General features: G+C 40.1%; 1 protein-coding gene across 4 annotated transcripts in view; it reads left to right on the plus strand.

The window, feature by feature from the left end:
- Positions 1 to 4,073: 4,073 nt before the first annotated feature.
- Positions 4,074 to 17,468, plus strand: part of brsk2b (BR serine/threonine kinase 2b) — a 163,170-nt gene continuing 149,775 nt past the window's right edge. For all 4 annotated transcript variants that reach the window (XM_017423011.3, XM_017423008.3, XM_017423010.3 and 1 more), the window contains exon 1: positions 4,074 to 4,167. In XM_017423011.3, coding sequence (XP_017278500.1) covers positions 4,074 to 4,167 — 94 coding nt within the window. The remainder of the gene's footprint in view (positions 4,168 to 17,468) is intronic.

Consider the following 17,468-nt stretch of genomic DNA (forward strand, 5'->3'; position numbering starts at 1 on the left):
TAACAGGACTCTTTAATAATTATTGCCTTGCTGAGATTTCAGACAACATCCAGATTACAAAAACGCAACTCTGCTGCTTGAATTTTTCTCAATTTAAAGAAACAGTCTGGTCATTTTAGAAACCACTTTCTGTCAAATAGTTATCAACAGTTTGTCCCTTATCAGCTGTGACATCAATCACAGAACAAGGAGTGTGAAGAAAATTGCAGAAGCCAAATGAGGGTCTGTTTTATGTTGTTTTTCAGGCTTGTGAAACAATTCTTTCTCAAAATTGTCATCCTGGTGTGAAAGAATGCTACATGCTAATATTAAACATCAACACTTTTGCATGACATTGTTAGTTTGCTGCTGTTTTCTCAACCTAACAATGTTTTATGGTCTTGAAAACTAATATATTGGCTAATGGCGAGTCTTCATTTGGCTAGCAATTAGCCTAGCCTCGACAAAGACTTCTGTCTTTTTCTTTATACTCAGTGTTCTGTGACTGAGAAGGCTGATAAGGTACTAACTATTGATCACTATTCAACAGAACATCAATTCATAAATAACCAGAACATTCCTTAAGGCAACATGGATTAAAAACAAGTAAACAGAAACAAATATCCAATAGTAAACATGACTGCAAAAACTAAGTCAAGCAAAGTCTCATTAATCTGTTTTGAAGAGAGGGATGTGGGCCATGAAGGAGAGGAGACGGATTGATAGGAAGCAGGGGAGGGGGGCTACAGGCAAGGTGATTAAAAACTCAGGCTACAGATGTTTCTGGAACACTTCAAAGTGTTGCTCCTGCCAGCACGAGTGCTGAGCATGATGCATTATTGAGACGTTGCCCACCTGGCACCTGGCTCTGACATCACACACCCTGTCCACCTGGCTCCACCTGGTCACGAGAGGGGGGCATGACACTTCGGGTCACACTTGCACAAATCTGGCTCCCAGCGTGATGAAGGGCATCGTGGGATACAGCACAGATTCTCAACACACACCTCAAAGGCACTAAACTGGGGCATGTGCACTTTGTAAACTCAGCTTCATGGAAAAAAAAAAATGAAGAGCCTGGAAAAATGCTTTGCTAGATGGAAACATTTCTTGCTTGTCTACACTATTTCTAACAAAAAATAAATTTATTTTAATACAGATTTTAAGTGCCTGTTTGAATAAAATAAATAGCAAAATATGGGTTAAGATGGCATGTTTTTTTTAGGAATTATTAATGAAAGATGAGTGAAAACAGATAAAATATTAAAGGCCTAGGATTCCTTGAAGCAATGCATATTGCCCGCTGCCTTTCACATCAGAGATTTAGACTAACATTATCTTACGTTAAGAAATGATAGAGTTATTCATATTTTAGTCAAACCCTGAAAATAATGTTATGTTACATTCAGATGTGTTGTGAATAACTCTCAGCTTCTATGACGTCAAATTTTAGCTCAATACCTGTATAATTGACTGAGTTAAAGCCATTTTTGTGTTGGATAATTTTGACTAGCTGTGGCAGCCATTTTGACCTGGATTACCTCCAGATGTTAATCAGATGTAAAGAGACACCCAGTGATGATTTCCTGAAAGTTTCATTAAACTCCATCAAGGGGTTCATGAGATATTTTACTAACAGACAGGTAGAGTTGAATTCAAATTGCAAAATCTTGACCAAAGACTTTGCACAACCTGTTAGCACTCAAAATATCTGTTGAGGCTCAGTCTCAGCTTCTACCACAGCAAATCTGAGGTCAGTATGTGTGAAACTGACTGAATTAGAGATATTTCGGTGTGCTAAGGTCAGTTGGCAGTTACAGCCATCTTAAATCGGTCCAACTCTGTCAGTTCAGTTTTAGATGAACATCCAAAGATTTCTTTCTGCAAGTTTTGTTAAAATTTGTTCAGTGGTTTGTGAGATATTTTAGTAACTCGCAGACACACACACACACACATTAGCGTCCACCTTCGCCTTTCGTTTAAATGTAATTGTTATAGTTTATGCAGCTGTATTTAAAAAAGTATCCAAGAGAAAAGTTTGTAATTCGTTTTTGGAAAGTCTTCTTTCTGTAACCTGCAGTGCAGTTCTTCCTGCTTAATAATTCAACAGGCCCCCCTGCCCCACAGCCTTGTTTCGTTATAGAATATTTAGAGGTCACACGGTGGGCTTTTTGTGTGTCTCTCCTGAGTGTTGTCCCCTGACAGCTGTACTCTCTCAGGGTGTGAGGAATAGACAGAGGCCAGAGCCACAGTCACAGGTCTCAGACCAGTGGGGTGTGAAATGAATCGGAGAGCCAACATACTCTCCTCCTGCTGCACAAACTTGAAGCCACTGCGCGGCTGAGTTTGCGGACTTGTGAGATTGAAGATTAATAAAAGCGAAAAGCTGTGAAAAAAGAGAGCAAAAAAACAATAAAATACTGACATATTTTGTTTTACTTCTGCATTAATAAGCAAACTAATCTTATATAAATATTCATGAATATTGTGACACTTTTTAGTGTGCAGTGGCATTGGAGCCATTTTTTTTAAATTTTATTCAACAAGTCATCATTGTTATCAGTGCTGGACAAAACAGTCCGAACCCTGCAGAGCCTCAGAGTTCCGCTTTAAATTAGAAATCAATTAATTGTTGCATATGCACATTAAATATGTCTGAATCTATAAATATTAACTTGCTATTTATGTGACCTAAAATAAAAGCTGAATTAGCCTTACTCTGGCAGAAATCCACAGAGCACAGGGCTGATTGAAATCAAAACTAACAAACCCAAAAAAGATGTTTTTTTTTTTAGCGCTCACCCTAAATCTGTCTTCAGGATGTGCATGCACAAGCATTCATTTGTGGCCTGATGCCATTGCTAAGATTTGGTGTGGTGGTAGCTGAAACTGATCCTCAAATCACATTTTAAGTGCTAAAAAAAATTGTACCAGGGTTTTGTTGAAAATTTTGCTGTTAACTGTTTGGAGTCAACTTTATTTGTTAGCAAAATGTCTCAGGAAACACTGGGCAGGTTTTAATTAAACTTTCAGGAAATATTCATTGAATGCATCTTTACAACTGATTGACTTTTGGGGCCAATCCATTCAAGCTGGTTGCCACTGCAAACTAATCTTAGAAAACACAAAAAAGGCTATATATTACAGATATTGTGCTGAAATGTGGTGAGTTTGTAGCTTAGAGTTATCACAGCACTAAAATCCAAGTGCTTCTCATTACACAAGATCTTTGCCTAAAATTTTTGCATTAACTACTGAAGACAACCCTGTTTGTCTGTTAGGAATTTATCTCAGACAAGAACGCAGACATTTTTACAGATATTCAGCTAAAATTTGATGTGGTGGTAGATGAGAGTCATTCACAACTCTGAATCTCACAATATTGCACGAAAATACTTTATTTTTTAGGGTTTGACCAAAATAGCCTTAGCTTTGTCATTTCTCAACAAAATATGATCCTAGTTTAAAACTGGCATGAAAGGTGGTGGGCGATTCTTTCAGTGAATTAGGTAATAATTCCTTATTAAAAATAAGGTTAGGGTTAAGATTTATTTAAGTAGTTTTTACTGTAGATCACGTTTGATGTAAGTAAACTTTGCATGCTCTTATATTCTCAGGTTCATAAACTATAAAGAAGGGGAGAAAAAAGTATTTCAGAAATAGGGCGTGAGAGGAGAGCGTCTCCTCTCCCTGATTGGCCGAACCCGCTGTCAATCATTCCTCGCCGACTCGGCAGCACCTCCCACAGACGCACAGCGGCAGCGCAGCTTTTTTTTTTATTTTTTTATTTTTTTTTATTTTTTTTTTAAACCCACAATGATATTCAAGATACTTGCGACTCGTCTGCGACGATAGGAGGAAAGAACCGGGGAAACAGGGAGCCTTACCTCCTCAAACAACGAGTGAGGTCGGGATAAAAAAAAAAAAAAAAAAATATTAAGAGCTTCAGAGAGAGGAAGGCGAGAGGAAGAGAAGAGGCTGTGGAGTTAACGGAGAGACAGAGAAACAACGGCGGCTTGGAGCTCCAGGGAGGAGTGCCTGATTGCTTTCTTCTACAAAAAAAAAAAAAGTATCTAATTTTACCCAAATTCGACATGTCATCGTCCGGTAAAGACAACAGCGCTGCCCAACACGCCAATTACGTGGGACCTTACCGTTTGGAGAAGACGCTGGGGAAAGGACAGACAGGTTAGTTGGGACAGCTTGATCACCGCATCTTATCTCATTTGCACAATTTATTGTCGAAGCGCTCCGCGGCAAGTTGGGTGCTGTGGCCGGGACCGGACCGGGCGTCGTGCGGGCAGGTGATCAGAACTGTTATTACCAACACCTGGCCAGCCTCGTGCGCGAGGCGTTTGAGGGGCTTCGGCGGTGATCTGACATAATCATTGTTCACACAGTGGGACGAGCGGGGGGGAATGTGCGCTGTAGTTCTCCGTGGCTTCTCTCGGCTGTGCGCGTTGGCGTCGGACCGAATGTGTGTATTGATAAGCAGAACAGCGTGGAAACCCGTCCGAGCCCAGGCATGAAGGCATGGGCAAAAAAAAAGAACTTTTAGTGTTCCGGGACGGCTTCCATTGTATATGTGTGTGTGTGCGTGCGAGTGTGTGTTCTCTGATTGGAGCGCAACGCCGTTAATCCCGATTTGCCTGATACATTGATCTATTCTTAGTCCGCAGGCACGACAGGGGGGGCAAAGACAGGCGTTTCTCCTCCAAGGCAGGGACCGCAATTCTTGGCTTCCCACCGATGTGGAGGAGAGCGTCCCACCTTGACGCCTAATGAGCTGCTTGCAGAGCTGGGAAATAAGATTGAATCTGTGTTAATACATCCCAGGGGATGGAAGCAGGCTTCTTGCATCAAGGGGCGCCTGCTTTATGTCAGCCTGACAGCAGCAGTGACGGTGCATTTTCGAAAGTTGCACGGCACGTGCGCTGCGGGGTTAAAAGAGGATGCCCTGGGAATAATGGGCGGCTTGCTGTCAGGAAATTAGCACGTTTTAGTGCAACCTTCTTGCCAGTGGTGACTGGACAGTGAGAATCCTCTGTAGTTTATTACATGCAGCAGGGAGGCAGAAAAAAACAGGACTGAGCCTGCTTTCTAATGCCACAAACCCTTAAAAAAGAGGGGACAATTTAACTTTTTCATCTGCTTCTATCTCTGGATAGATTGTCCTCCCATCTGCTGTCTAAAATGGCTACAAAAGGCGTTACTTCTTCCCCTGCTCAGTCCAGCTGGTCATGCTGAGCAGCCATGTGTGTAAATGTTTCTGTGCACTCTTAAACAGTATGCTTTCTCAAAAAATACATTCCCCCTGTCACTTCATTCACCTGGGCAGTGCTGACTGTTTATTAGTGGGTGTTGTCTGGATGTCTGCTTTGAGTGTCACAGTGTGTGTTTGCCTTGATAACTGATGCCTCCCGTTGCACCTTGTGATGCATTTTAACTGCATATGTTTCCCATCACTTATCTCTTAAAATGCAAATACGTGCTGAATCCCCAGTCTGTGTGTTTCGTCTTGGTGTGCTGATGTAGTGATGTGTTCCTGGCTATGTTTCTGCAGCACCTTTTTTCTTTTCTACAGCTATTTTTATTTAGGCGTTTGCGCTCACAGGACGAACTCTCGCTAAATATCAGAGTCAGCTCTCTTTCGGATGGCTCATTGCAGCCTCTAATGGGTGTTTTTGTGTAGCTGGTACGGTCTGCTTGGGACAGACTTTAATTATGTGGTGTCACTGAGATCATCGTGGTCTCAGTTTCTGGTTGTGGGAGTGTTTGGGGTCAATTCTGATTCATTCTGTTTTGCTGGCTTCTGACCCATGATGGTGTATAAGCATATGCTACAGGTCAGTTTGGATAATAACGTCTATCAAACGTTTTTCTTCCTTTCTTTTACCGGCCAGACAAATTTGACTTTCAGTTTGAAGAATTTCAGAAACACTGAAAATGCAAAGCCTGGTTTCTCAGCTACAGATTTTCCAGTTCAAACACTTTGAAAATACAACAATGTTTGTGCATGTCTTATGTCAGGAAAAAAAATCATTTGGTCACTGAAATCTGTGCTGCTTGTCCATGCCAAACCTATTCCAACTACCAACAGTGTGTAATATCCTATTTGTTTGTTAACCATTTGTTAATTTGTCAGATCTTTTTCCCAGGCCCCATGAAAAGGGTTGGCCTGGTAACTGTGAGTGCCCAGTGGGCCGGGCTTGCTCATGACTGGCACCAAGGACTGTCCAGTGAGCCAATTCCCCTGTGAGGTTTCCCAGACTGAGATTGGTTTGTATTATGAGAGGGGAGAAGGTGGAAGACGTCTTCTTGCTGTCCAGCTCAGAGGCATTGTGACGTTTTGTGTTCATTAAGTGATTAGACCTTTCCTTGGTTTAGCCTCCTGATCTTAGCCCTCATGCAGTTGAAATCCACACCGCTCTCACTTTCAAATTCACGTGGCTCAAAGGTATCACGGGTTGTCTCATCTGTGTTTTGCATCTTACACCTCTACAAATCTTCACTTGCGCAAAACAGGTGGCATTCATTGCTACGTCATCAAAAGATGCACTCCTTTCTCAAATGTTTCTTGTCAAAAGTGTGTATATGAACAGTGCACGCCGCAGTTTCTCTTCAGTTTCCTCAGAGTGATTGTACGAGTCCTCCATTGTCAGGTGTGCATTGGGGCCTGAAAAGATCTATAGATATGAACTGTCTGCATGGCTGGCTACTGATTGGTGCTGAAGCAACACAAGGCAATTTCTAAGTGAAAGATGGTGTTGCTGTGCTTTAGTGGCAGAATCTGAACAGTGTATTGCACGCCTTCTACTGTATGTTGTACAGCCATTAGCCATAACATCATAATCATTTTCACACATTAACACATTCGTGAATGTTACTGTGACAAACTCGCCCGAAAAGCCAAGTTCTTCGGGGGAGTTTTAACGCCAAACAGAACAATTTAATGGCATCAAGTTCAATAAGGGTTTACAGGAGCCTATTAATGTCCCAAAACCAGACAATCCAGGACACTTCCAGATGTTCTATGCCTGTGCTTTGATTGCTCATAGCAAATGAAGGACCCACCTCATTTTAGGCAGGTGTCATACACTTAGGTCTCATTAGTGTCTGTTGCTGAAATGCCTCAAATATATATTTTAAACTAAACACCAAATAATTGCTCTATTTCTGGTTCATGTGCCTCAATTCTGTGTTACATTGGTACAGTGGCTGAAGTAGCACCTACTGAAACAGCTAATAAAATCTACAACTTGAATGTCTCCTTCAGAGCAGGATTTGCAGTAACTCCTTTTTTGTTTTTCAGAATCTTGAAGCTTTGTTTGACAAATCTGAATATAGCGGATTTGCGTTTTCGCCAGTACAGCAGCTTACGACTGGCTGAATCACTGCTCTGTTCCCTAATGTGTAGGAAACACTGCCTTGCTTTGCCTTTAGTTTGTTCATTTGGGTTGTTTATTAGAGTAATAGTGGTCTATTGTGTGGAACACATTGCATGTGGTAATTCAGCATAAATCCATGCAGGACTTGTATATTGACAGACAAAAGTTGGAGTCCGGTGTGCAGGGCTTTTGATTCTTTGGTCAGTGTTTAGAGAGTGCAACTATTTGTGCTTCAGGAACTTTCCTACTGACTGTTTATCTGACAAAAAGCTGTTTGTGATGTTGTGTCTTGCTCTCTTTTCTCTTTTAAGCGCTCTCTATTGCAGTCTGTCTTCTGAAGGGTTCTTGTTTGGTGCTCACTGCTACAAGGCATTTAAGCCAGTATCCCGCTGTTTTGCTGTCTTCATGTCGGCAAACGACTGGCCTGGATGTAACTCTTAGTGCAGATTTTACGGTTTGCAGATTTTTTGCTCTTTGTGTGTATGTTTGTATGGAGTTTGAGGAAAAACAGAACTTAATTTGTCATTTAGTTTGGTCACGTAGAAAGGTGCATAAATCGAATTGAATAGTCTGGATGTTTGGTACCGTGCACAGTATTGCAAAAAGTATTTATTTGATGATGATTGATTGCCAGTGAGAGGGCATGGTTGATTCAAATCAATGGCCCCTCCCAAAGACATCCTGTCAGGTGAAGAAATCCATACTCTTTCACAAGTTATGATATTTCTGATTATGACATCTGAAGACCGCATGTTCAGTCAATGCTGTCAATAGAAACTTCTTGGTAAATTTGCAGAAACTGTTTGCATTTCGTTGGAGATACATGTGTGTTGCAGCTGCTCACACACTTGTTAATCTGTGCCTCTTGTTTCGTTTAAGGTGATCTTAAAGCCAATGTTGAGCTCAAACAGGTGTGTATCTCCCCCATGTTCACAAGACGGCCCAGAAAAAGTTGCCAGCTACTGATCATTCTGTGTTTTAGTAGGTCTGTTCAAGGGTTCAGGTCAGAGAAGCCCTGACCCAAAGGCTGCGCTGTGTTGCTTCCCAGATGGGTTTCTCCCCGTGTTCGAGCTGCAGAGCAAGAAGCCAAGCCTGTATGGTCTCAGCTGTTCCACTGTCTGGTTAAAGCCAAAGCCTTGCTCCCTCAACCCTGAAATGTATCCTAAAAGGTGTGAGGCTGGTGTGTCTGTGTTTCCGCTGCATATGCTGTCTATTTGTGAGCTTTTATGAACACATCTCTGTCTGTTACATTACGGTTTTGGTAATTTCTACTGTAGTTATTGTTAAAAGATGCAAACTTAGAAACTCTACCCTAAGCAAACCAAACCTGGCTTCAATCTACGCTCATTTTACCATCTGTGACTTTGGCTGTCGTTATATAATGATGATTGTCTCTGCCATTTACTGGGCATCTCTTCTCATCCTTCTTGCTCTTTCTCCCTCCTTTCCCCCTGGCCAGTCAAGATTCATACTGGGATTCAGCCATGTGGTAAATCAGACAAGACCTCGGTGGAATTGCATCGATTGGGAGGAATGTATGTAGCCAACGATTTTCAGAGATTAATGACGAGGAAAGAAGTGGAAAAATGGGGGGAGGAGCGAGGCGGCGTAAAGGCAAGAAGATAGAGTAGGAGTAGATGAAAAAAGAAAAGGAAGAAAAACCTTGAAACGTGAGGGGATGAAGTGGTCCTGAATTTTCCGACTGCAGTGGAGGTTATTAATTAAGGCAAAGTATTGATCACCCTCTTCATTACTTTCCCCTCCTCCTTGATTTTCATCTCTTTATTGCTGACCTCCAGGGGAGAAAGGGCTCAATCTTTAGATGGGAGGTCAGTGAATAAGCGATGCACACTGGAAGATCATGAATGAGTGTGTTTATTTTTGTGGGTATTTTTTTTGGACAGGCTCCATCGCCTCCTATTTGGTTCTTAGCCTAATGCAGCACATCCGCTGTCACTTTTTCTTTTCCACGTTATATAGCATGGCAAATGAGGTTAAGACGTCATAGTGATATGGTCTATTTCTCCCAAGTCGAAGTGAGAAACACCATACACCATCACACTCCACTTAGTCTGTCTTTCCTCCTATTACGGTTCTCACTTCTGCTCAGCTTCTGTATTTTCTGTAATGTGATTTTTGTCTCATGCTACTTAGAATTTCACACTTCCAGTTTTCCAGCACCGAAAAGTTAATGTGAGCAGAAAAACACAAACTCTACTGTCACGGTGCTCCAAATTGTTACATTTATATAATGTATGAATTTGCACTGTTACGGTAGAACTAAAGGTTGTGTTTTTCTTTCACAGGTTTTTGTAATACATATTTGAGACTTTCAGTTTGCCATTTGTCTGGTCAAGTTTGGTGCTGTATCTGTCTTTTTTTGTCAACTTTGACATTTAAGACATACTGTATAGTGTAATAAACGTCTTTGCACACAGCAGTGGACTTAATCAGCTCGTCTCACTCCTCTTTCACCCAGTTGAGATTAACCCTTGCTGAGCCACCTGTCTGGCTCTGTCTGTGAGAATGCTGGCTTGGTTGCCAAGGTTGGTTGCCTAGTTGTCATGGTTTCCCTGCTTCTTGCTGGTTCCCAGTCTTCCCTCGTGAAGGAAGAAAGGAAGTACTCTCTCCTGCTCCTTCTACTGTCAAATTGTGCCGACTCTGAATCTGTTGCTGTCATTTTGGTTGTTCTTCAAAAGGTAGCATTATAACAGTTAGACCCAAAAAAATCTCTTGCTTTCTCTTCATGAAACTCTGCCTTTGTTTGACTTCACAAGATTTTTGTTTTTTGTGCCGTGTTTGTACACATATGAAGAATTGAGCATGTTGGAAAAAAAATGTGAGAATTTGTTTTTACATGTGTACAACACGCATGTGCAGGCCGTGTGCGTGTGCTCAGACATACGGTGACGGATCAGACCGGCTTGCCCCTGCTCTGTGCTCTGTGTTGTGTTCCCATTTAAATCCAAGAGATTAGCACATGTGGAGAGCCTCGGTTTAGTTGCCATCAGCTCAGCCAGCCTTGGCAGGCTTTCCTCAAAACTGGGGGTGTGCAGGGTGGGGGTGCTTTCTGTATACACCCCCCAGCTGGCCAGCACTTGTCTATCTTTCTATGCTGTACCTTTATATTTTATCAAATATATGAGTGGGCCTATGACCTTGACTTTGGTGCAGTTTTCTAAGTGCTGCATTGCATTTATGCAGTTCACATGGCAATTTCTTCAATATGATTGACAAGTTATGAATGACTTTTAAATTGCACGAACTGCTACTTCTGCTGCAGCAGACTTGCTTTCAACTCTCTTTAGCTTGTTTTTCCAGGAAAACATACATGAATAAAATTGTTCACTCATCTAATGAGTGCAGCACATACCAGATGGCAGAGGCATGCTAATTGTGATGCATTCAGAGTTCTCACTGCCATGCGCTGCATTGTTGGCTCTTTTGATTTTAAAGCACAAACTTTCTCATGCGTGAAACACTTGACATGTGCGTTGGCATGGGAAGAGAAGCTGAGGGCAAGAATACAGTTAGGTTAGATGAACAAGACTGGTCACAAACCAGCACACAGAACTGGCTGCTTGTCTTTGTGACAGGGACTTCATAAACCTGCTGTATTTATATAATTTTGTTTCCACGTGAATAATCAAGGATTATGTTAATCGTAGAGTCAAACAAAAAGACATTAATTCTTCCAATATCAGGAGGTTGAGTGACCAATTTACTAAAAAGATCACCAAGATCAATGTTGTTACTTCAACTTGTAGCCCAAACTTTTTCCTCATGTGGTGTCACTTGATCAAAGAAGGAACCTGCTACCAAGTTACATCTGCTGTCTTGACTGTGCATCAGGATAATAATCGAATATGAAAAATGTTGCAGTGAATTCATGATACTTGCTTGAATTTTTTCCTCTTTGGGCTAAGTTTTAGGTTCAGCCTGTGCTTCTCTCCTCAAAATCCCTTACCTTCTAGTGCTGCAGTTTGTGAAAATACTCCAGCTTGTTTTTTTTAATGCAGCTAACAAAGTCTCCTTTTTGAGTTTTACACTCCTTTGATTGGTTTACAATTCACCAATCAGCATTTAACTTCCTCTCTTAACTCTGTTTGTAATATCTTCTAATGTGGTACTGAGGAGCAGTGCTCTAGAACTTTTCCAATGAAAAATCTTTTCATTTTTACTTTATAGCCTAAAAAAATCTCTCACTAATGTTCCACTCTTTTGAGGTCAGAATCTCTAAACTCCTAGATGAGAAGAAATAACCCATTAGTGAAATGACTCCTTGGCCTTCTTCTGTTTGTTTTTTATCTTCTTTTTTCTCCCAGATATTTAACATTATTATAGACAGTTTTTTTTTTTTTACCTTTGCCTATGTCTTTTATCTTTTTAGAACTTTTTCTCAATAAAGGAACAGTTGATGAAGTGATTAAAGGATATATGTTAGGGATCGGCTCATCCCTTCATTCCAAAAGATTGACTTCTTTTTATTAATTTCTAAGCGGATTTTTAAAGGTGCCTACTGCTGCATTGATCATTGTGTGCATGTGTGTGTGTGTGTGTGTGTGTGTGCAACTGCTAGTGTTTGAGTGCACATTTCATGTTCTTGTTTTATTGGGTCACTGCAGATACACAGCAGTGTTTGAGGGTTGTACCTCATGGGATACAGGTGAACATTAGAGAGACAAATAAGATGGGGGACAACCACATCAAAGAAGTGAGTTTCTGCAGGAGAAAAAGAGTCACAGCAGTAAAGCGTCTCTCAGGGTCATTGCCTCTATTATCATCCAAAGCCAGCGCACACAACCACATTGACGCACAAACTCAAGCATGTGCACACACAGACACACACAGACATTAATGTACTGTGCAGCAGTTCTGTCTGTGGTTGCAAGTGCTGCATAGCTCCTATATCACCATTGGTGGATGTGCAGCCGTGGCAGGAAGAATGGCTCTGGGCTGCTCTGGAAGCCTAAGGACACACATTCGTACTCTCACACTTTCCCATGCCTGCAGGACATTTGGGAAGCTATGCAAAAAGCTGTCTTACATTACCTGTCAGTAAAAGGTGCCTTAAAAATGTTTTTCCTAACATCAGTTTTAAGAACACATAATTTGCATATATACGTAAACTTCTCAGTGCTCTCATCATGTGACGAGTCAGTAGCCATAGCAACACAAAGACTTCTCCATGTGTAGTTTCACACAATGAGGGCATTATTGTGGCCTTGCCTGAGTAAGTTATTTTGGTTTGTCAGCTGTCCTTTGTCACTGTTGTTTTGATGAATTATGGTGTGGATGATGAAAGAATAGATGTGTCAATGTTCATTTGGCTCTTTGTGTACGCAGGTCTGTGTGTGGCACTACGTGACTCATATGTGAAAGTAGTCATTATGACTTTTGTCTTCATGTAAGTCATTTTCTGTCTGCTTGACCTACAACGTCAGCTTTCACTTCAGTTTAACTTGAAAACAAGGCTGTGATAAAGAGTTTTGGGCGCCATCTGCTTCCTTCTTAGAAAATATTCTCATTGTGGCACTCTGCAAAACATTTAAATTGGAGCATTAATCCAACTCTCAAGTAAACTGTAACAAAATTGTTTTAGGTTAATTACTGGAGTTGCTGAAAATGACTTTCTTTTAATAAAATACATCAAGTAACAAATGAACTAATAATGAAGCTGAAGTGTTCCTCTCTATTTCTATTACACTCTTCCTTCACGTCCTGCCACTGCCTTCTTTCTTGACCCATTCTTCCTGCTTCCTTGCTGCCTCGCTTTGTGCCTAATGGAGGTATTCCCCTGTAGTCTCCAAACCTCATACTGCTATTCTGCTCAGGTAGGGCTCATTTCATGCAGCATGATTAGATCTCACTGGAAGCAATTCAGGGCCGGATAAGCCAGAGTGCTGTGGGCCACCATCCTGGCAGAAGGAATTCAATTAAATCTTTACATATACTCCCAGTGCAGTGTGTCCCTTGCAATCTGCAGATACCCACAAAATGCCCATAAACATTACAACATTCAAAAATGTACTAGAAAGTATGAATGTGGAAGAAATACAAATTTAGATGGAGTGCTGTACATGCTCATTTGACCGTTTTTATCTACAGTTTATTGAAGCATTTTTCTATTACCCTCCCTCTTGTTCTCTCAGATTGCGCGTTTATCATTAAATACAAAACACAAAGAACAATAAAGAACCCAAAACATTTGTTGTATTAAAAGTAGCAAACCACATTCATAACCATTTGTGACTGTGTTTAAATGGGCTCATTTAATGGAGACCATCGCTGCACATCTAATGGAAGAAGCACACCCTGCGTTGGCTTTATGGACCAACGGTGGTAATTGCTTGGAAAGACTGATTTGAACAGAATGTGTCATCATACTTCATGTAACAAACCACAAAGGAAGACGGTAATCGTAATTGGACAATGATTGAAGTATGCGTGGAAATTTAACATTCCTCTAACGTTTTATCATCAATCATTAAGTTTATTTAAATCTTGCAACATATGCTAAGTGATTTTAGTGCCATAGGGATTCAGCATATTTGTCATTGTAAACAGCAATGAGGCATTAAAGGGTAAATCATTTTTTTTTGTTTTATTTTGTTTTGTTGAAGTTCATAAAGATGCTACAAATTGAACACAAACACCAATTAACACATTGATAAATGGTACCATTGGTGTCAGTGTGCTGTATTGCAGTTGTAGGAAGATGGGGCTACTATATGGGTTCAGTTACTGAGTAGACAACAGTCTCAACTTTTCAGGTGTCCATTTGTGGGGATGCCAACCCAGGTCACATGGACCTCTCTGCTTTTGAGTTTGTTTCCTCTTATTTCTTAACTGTTTAGTTAGTAATAGTTTAAATTTTTTTTTTTTTATTAGAGTTGGGATTAAAGATCCACCAATAGTTTTTTAATGGCGAGTCCCAATTATTAGAAATTAGGACATCAGATGGTCAATTTATGAAGTTTGTTTGTCTTGAGCCATAGGAATAACAACAGATTATTATTTATACATTTCTTAAATGAATGCATATTGCTTCCTACCATCACCCCAGAATTTTAAACTAAGATCATCTTATGTTGAGAAATAACAGATTTTTAGCAGATTTGGTCAAACTTTTAAAATGCATAATATGATATGGGATACTGCAAGATTTCATACTCGGAGTATGTTGTGAATGACTCTCAAACTAGTACATCAAATTTTATCTCAATATCTGTAAAAGTCATTTAGCGGTGATGGCCATTATGAATCGGATTAACTCCAAATGTTAATGTGCATCCAGTGATTAATTTCTGAGAGTTTCAATAAAATCCATCCAGTGGTTCATTGAACATAGACACATAGGCACACATACAGTAGACATGTAGACAAGGACACAAGGACCTCATCCCCCATATTTAATCTTTCAGTGGAGGTGATTTAAAAGAAAAAACAATGACTGAAGAATTTTGAATTAATGTTGGGCTCAAAACAATTCAATTAGAAACATTAAGATTCTAAGTGACTAAAAAAAGGTGCTGCTAATATTTGTGATGCTTAAAATCTGACTAAGATGGCCTCATCATGGTAATGACTCTGGTTATGATGCACAAGTTGTAAACACATAACTGGTATGAAATAACATAACAGATGACCTCCTTCGTAGCAAAGTCATATTGTAGGTGGTACCATGAAATATTATGTTGCAATGGCCATTCAGAATCTCATTATTCCATCCCTCTTTAAAGGGACTTTGGAGGATTTCTCAGCATTAATCAGCAAATATTTAGACATCTTTCAAAGTTTACTCAGACTTAGGAAATTCATCAGAGTTGTAAATGGGAAAAGATTATTTGTTGTTCACACAAGTGTGTAATGCCCTTAAGCTTACAACTGTGTCTGTATAATTTGCATGGGACCTGAATTCATTACTGTGGTTTTGGCAGTGTCATTAAGCGTCAGTCTCTTGTATTCACACCTTAATAAGACTTTATGAAATATTCAGATCTTTACCTGGAGGAGCTCAGTGTATCAGTGAATTTGCCTTTTCTGCACGTGCCCTGCATTGCACTCGCTCATGTCCTTGAGCTTGTATTAGCACTTTTTTGATCACTCTCTTAGCATTGACAAATTCAGCAAGACAAAAGACAAACGCAGCAGTACATTTACAAGCACCTGCGGATGGGTGCAATTTAGGTCCATGTAATGATTTGCTATTCCAGAATTTATTGTAGAAGTTGATGAAGGGGGGGTGGACTGGATCTTCAGCTTCATTAAACCTTTGAGATATGTGATTGTTGGCTGAGTGTGTGTTAGCCTTGCACTGGGTCTTGTTTCTTCTTTCATTCCTGCTCTGCCTCTTTCTGTCTTTGACCGTCTCTCTGTGTACAACACTAAATCAACCGGACCTTTTTAATTAAAAGGCAGATCTTTTCTGCTTTAAACACACTATAAAAGAGGTGACCTACACATGGGCACAAATGCAAACAAAACACCTCACTACTTCATCTCTTAAACACACATAGTAGATTGCAAATCTTATAGCAATTCAGTGCATAGAAAACAGGGTTTAACGTGTGTGTGGGGGGGGAAACTCCTCGTATTCTTAACCCTCCCACTTGTCCATAAGAGGTAGGGTAATATACCCCCCAGTCTTGTTTGACTTTTGGAGAAGACCCTTGCTACTGCCCTCATCCTCCTTGAAGATCACTTTAATGAGGTGCTCTTGTTGAATTATACTTTTGCAGTTTGTATGTTATGTATGAGAAGTCCTATCTATAAGGCCATAGAGGTGAGAGATGAGTACAAAGAGCTCACGGAGGCCCTCTCCTGGGGCCTGGGAATGTGTGTCCAGACTACGGAGAGCTTCATTAAGCAAGTCCCAGGACTCACGTCGAGCCTATTCCCGTTCACACACAAGCACTCTGCCTGATGTGACCTTTACACACATGCCACTCTCTAAGGTCTTATGGAGACACTAAGAGTGATTGGAAGAAATGGTAAAAAGACGTAGAAGAGTCTTTCTATCTATTTGTCCAAATATAAGCAGCTCTGTGCAACGTGATTATCATTCTCTCTGTGGGGGTGTTCTTAATGTTTAATGGAAAAAGCAAACGAATAGCCCTCACTTTAAAAACAGCTTCTGGCATACTGCATTTTTAATGTTTCTTAAATGTGTTTTAAATGCATTTTATCCTTTTGAAGAGGAGTTTTGCACACTGTTTTTTACAGTAATCTTTGTGTGCCAGTTGGTACTCAAACCCAGAGGTCACATTGCATCCTCAATCTCTTTGGAGCTTTAGATTTAACTCCTTTTTTTTGCTTTTGTATATACAGTATTAGAAATATGATGTCAAATGGATTTGACTGGCTGACCAAAATATTAAAAGCCAAAATTTTAGTAGGAACTATATAAAAAATATTTATAATTTTGTTTATAGCAAATTAAATAAGCATATACTTCATCATTTGTATCCTATTAAATATATTTTAGGTACTGTAAAATAATAGTTTAGTCTCTGAATTTAAGAAATGATGAAAAAAATGCAAACTTGCCTATATTTAATACCACGTTGATCCAGAAAAAAAAAAAAAAAAATTCAGAAAGTTTTGAAACTTGTAAAAAAAGGAAGAAAAAAAAATCACTTTTCAAAATTAATTTATGCCCAGAGTAACATTTGAAAAGAACTCGGTACATATAAATACATGCATAATAAAGACTTGCTGTCTTTTTGAGTGGCCGCATTCACACACGTGCAACAGGGAGGGCTCGTGAGTGTAATTAATCTCTTAGGGCCTGAGGTGATGGGGTCAGTGTGGGGGTGTCTGTGGAACTCATGACAGCGATTAAGATTGGACTGGGTGGGTTTTAACCTTCCTCAGGTTCTTACTGTCCCCTATGAGTGAAAAAAGACCAGTAACCTTATCTTCTACGAGCAGAACACCAGTTTAGGTTTTTCATTTGTCACAAAAACTGCTTAGTTGTGACTGAATGTGAGCGTGACCACGTTGATGAGTAAATTGGTGTTTTTTATTTTTTTGCTTTTACTTTATTTCTCAGATTGCTGCGTAGTAGCCTCCCACATGCCTTTGTTGTTAGAAAATAGA

Source organism: Kryptolebias marmoratus, linkage group LG11, assembly GCF_001649575.2.
Source record: "Kryptolebias marmoratus isolate JLee-2015 linkage group LG11, ASM164957v2, whole genome shotgun sequence".
NCBI lineage: Eukaryota > Metazoa > Chordata > Actinopteri > Cyprinodontiformes > Rivulidae > Kryptolebias > Kryptolebias marmoratus.